At 45.1% G+C, this 3,127-nt stretch overlaps 3 protein-coding genes across 3 annotated transcripts in view; 1 reads left to right on the top strand and 2 right to left on the bottom strand.

Moving 5' to 3' along the window:
• Nucleotides 1-3,127, top strand: part of LOC123971238 (NLR family CARD domain-containing protein 3-like) — a 427,855-nt gene that overhangs the window by 143,526 nt on the left and 281,202 nt on the right. The window lies entirely within an intron of this gene.
• LOC123971220 (NACHT, LRR and PYD domains-containing protein 12-like) overlaps nucleotides 1-3,127 on the bottom strand; it is a 524,333-nt gene that overhangs the window by 6,493 nt on the left and 514,713 nt on the right. The gene's annotated exons all lie outside the window — the stretch shown is intronic.
• LOC123972125 overlaps nucleotides 560-3,127 on the bottom strand; it is a 10,728-nt gene continuing 8,160 nt past the window's right edge. Inside the window, exon 5 of the mRNA XM_046051389.1 lies at nucleotides 560-921. Coding sequence (XP_045907345.1) covers nucleotides 575-921 — 347 coding nt within the window. The 3' untranslated portion in view covers nucleotides 560-574. The remainder of the gene's footprint in view (nucleotides 922-3,127) is intronic.

Below are 3,127 nucleotides of genomic sequence, written 5' to 3' on the forward strand. Positions count from 1 at the left end.
ATCCACTGAGGTGGACTCTGTAACATCAGTCAGGACCTCATTGTTGTGGAAGTCCAGAGGAAGTCGACACTCATCCAGACCGTCAAAGATGAACACAACCTGGAACTCTTCAAAGCTGCAGATTCCTGCTTCTTTGGTTTCAGGAAAGAAGTGATGAACAAGTTCCACCAAGCTGTACTTTTCCTCTTTCAGCACATTCAGCTCTCTGAAAGTGAATGGAAATGTGAACTGTATGTCCTGGTTGGCTTTGTCTTCAGCCCAGTCCAGAGTGAACTTCTGTGTTAAGACTGTTTTCCCAATGCCAGCCACTCCCTTTGTCATCACTGTTCTGATTGGTTCATCTCTTCCAGGTGAGGCTTTAAAGATGTCTTCTTGTCTGATGGTTGTTTCTGGTCTGGCTGGTTTCCTGGATGCTGTTTCAATCTGTCTGACCTCATGTTCATCATTGACCTCTGCAGTCCCTCCCTCTGTGATGTAGAGCTCTGTGTAGATCTGGTTCAGAAGGGTTGGTTTTCCTGCTTTAGCAATCCCCTCAAACACACACTGGAACTTCTTCTTCAGCTTAGATTTAAATTTACGCTGACAGACTGCAGAATGACTTCCTGAATGTTGTCCCAATGCCAGCCACTCCCTTTGTCATCACTGTTCTGATTGGTTCATCTCTTCCAGGTGAGGGTTTAAAGATGTCTTCTTGTCTGATGGTTGTTTCTGGTCTGGCTGGTTTCCTGGATGCTGTTTCAATCTGTCTGACCTCATGTTCATCATTGACCTCTGCAGTCCCTCCCTCTGTGATGTAGAGCTCTGTGTAGATCTGGTTCAGAAGGGTTGGGTTTCCTGCTTTAGCAATCCCCTCAAACACACACTGGAACTTCTTCTTCAGCTTAGATTTAAATTTACGCTGACAGACTGCAGAATGACTTCCTGAATGAAGACACAAAACAGATCAATCAGTGACTGATAAAGTTCATGTGACAGTTTCATTTCCTTACATAAACATGTTTCCCTCCATCTGTTGAGCCATCAGTAAATGTCCCGTTTATCCAGCAGGTTAAACCTTTAGACGGACATTACTCATGCTGCTCAAGTCTTCAGCCGGTATCGAGTAATACTAGAGATTTATTAGACAGTTGACGGAAAAATCATTCTGGAAGATGAGTTACTTAATTTCCTTGCTGTAAAAATTAAGACATTGAGCCAGGACGAGACTGTCCTCCTGGCTACAAACACTTTTGACTCCAAGTGGACAGAGTCCTCCAACAAAATGTAGTTTGAACTATGCTCTACTACACAGAAGAACGTCTCACATAAACATAAAGAGCTGCCTAAAAGTACTGAATGAGTGTGGGGAGGATATCCCCAGGTTTGTCTGAATTGCCACCGGTGATATTTACTAACATGGATGTCTCGAGAAAATTGAACTTGGGAAAATGGAACAGTTGTCTGCTGAGGTCTGCACCTTGAAATGTGCGGTGCAGCTACAGACTGATGTTGGCAAAGATTTTCGTGCCATTACAATGGAAATGAAATGAATAGAGTGTTCTATTAACCTGGCTCACGGCGATGATATGGACACGCCGGCTGTGAGTGTTGGGGCCCATGGACTGGGCGATGTGGCAGGTGGGGCTGCACCGTTGGGAACCTTCGGTTTTTCATCTGCAACGTGGGCCACTACTCCGAGTGTGGAAGATGCTACAGCAACGGATGGTCCCAGTGGATTAACATCATTGACAGGCTCTCCAAAATGGAGTCATGTTGCCAAAAAGGGTCAACGTCAAGTCCGAGAGAACACTACTAAACCAGGATTGCGCACTGGACAACCCGGGCATTTACATTTACTCATTTGGCAGATGCTTTTATCCAAAGCGACTTACATTTGAGGAACAACAGAGCATCAACTACAGATCTACAACTGACAATACATTCTAGTAAGAGCAGCGATAAATACTAGTGAGAGCTCACAGTACATACTGTATCACATCAATGGGGTAGATACCTAGGGAAGGAAGTAAGAGTTAAAAAAAAGTGCAATCAAAACAAAAAAGTGCAATGAATACATTTATCTGACGCTTTTATCCAAAGCGACTTACAATTGCTTCACATGTCAGAGGTCACACGCCTCTGGAGCAACTAGGGGTTAAGTGTCTTGCTCAAGGACACAATGATAGATATCTCACAGTGGGAATCGAACCCAGGTCTCCCACACCAAAAGCAAGCATCATATCTATGAGCCATCACCACCCAATACAAGATAATTGTAGAGGACAGAAGAAGAAGAAGAACACAGGAAGTGCATGTTAGCGGTTAGGAGTTACAGGTGTTACAGGAATTGTTCTTGGAAGAGATGAGTTTTCAAGAGCTTCTTGAAGTCAGAGAGGGACGCCCCTGCTCTGATGGTGTGCGGTAGCTCGTTCCACCATCGTGGTGTCACAGATGAGAACAGGGACTGGGATTGCTTTGTGTGAAGGGATGGCAAGTAAGAGCTACAAAGCTCTTAATAGTCAGGCACCATCTTATCTTAAAGAGCTCATAGTACCTTACTACCCCACCAGAGCACTGCGCTCCCAGAATGCAGGGTTACTTGTGATTCCTAGAGTTTCCAAAAGTAGACTAGGAGCCAGAGCGTTCAGCTATCAAGCTCCTCTCCTGTGGAACCAGGTTCCAGTTTGGGTTCAGGAGGCAGACACCATCTCCACATTTAAGAGTTGGCTTAAGACTTTCCTCTTTGATAAAGCTTATAGTTAGGGCTGGCTCAGGTGAGTCCTGAACCATCCCTTAGTTATGCTGCTATAGGCCTAGACTGCCGGGGGATTTCCCATGATGCACTGAGCTCCTCTCTTCTCTACTTTCTCTCCCTCTGTATGCAACCTCATCCCATTATTGCATGTTACTAACACAACTTCTCCCCTTTCTGGTAGTCTTGTGCTTTCTCGTCTCTCTCCTCTCTCCTCCTGTCACTTCCTGCAGGTGTTTCTGGCTCTGGAGCTGTGGAGTCTGGATCTGTGGTTGCGGGTCACCTGCTGCCCCCGTGTTCCTGCTCGACACCCTCTGCTGCAACGACTATTGTTACTAGTCCTATTGTTATTATTGTTATTATAATCATTAACATTATGATTGTTATCATTAACAC

Source organism: Micropterus dolomieu, linkage group LG01 (genome assembly GCF_021292245.1).
Source record: "Micropterus dolomieu isolate WLL.071019.BEF.003 ecotype Adirondacks linkage group LG01, ASM2129224v1, whole genome shotgun sequence".
Classification (NCBI taxonomy): Eukaryota; Metazoa; Chordata; class Actinopteri; order Centrarchiformes; family Centrarchidae; genus Micropterus; species Micropterus dolomieu.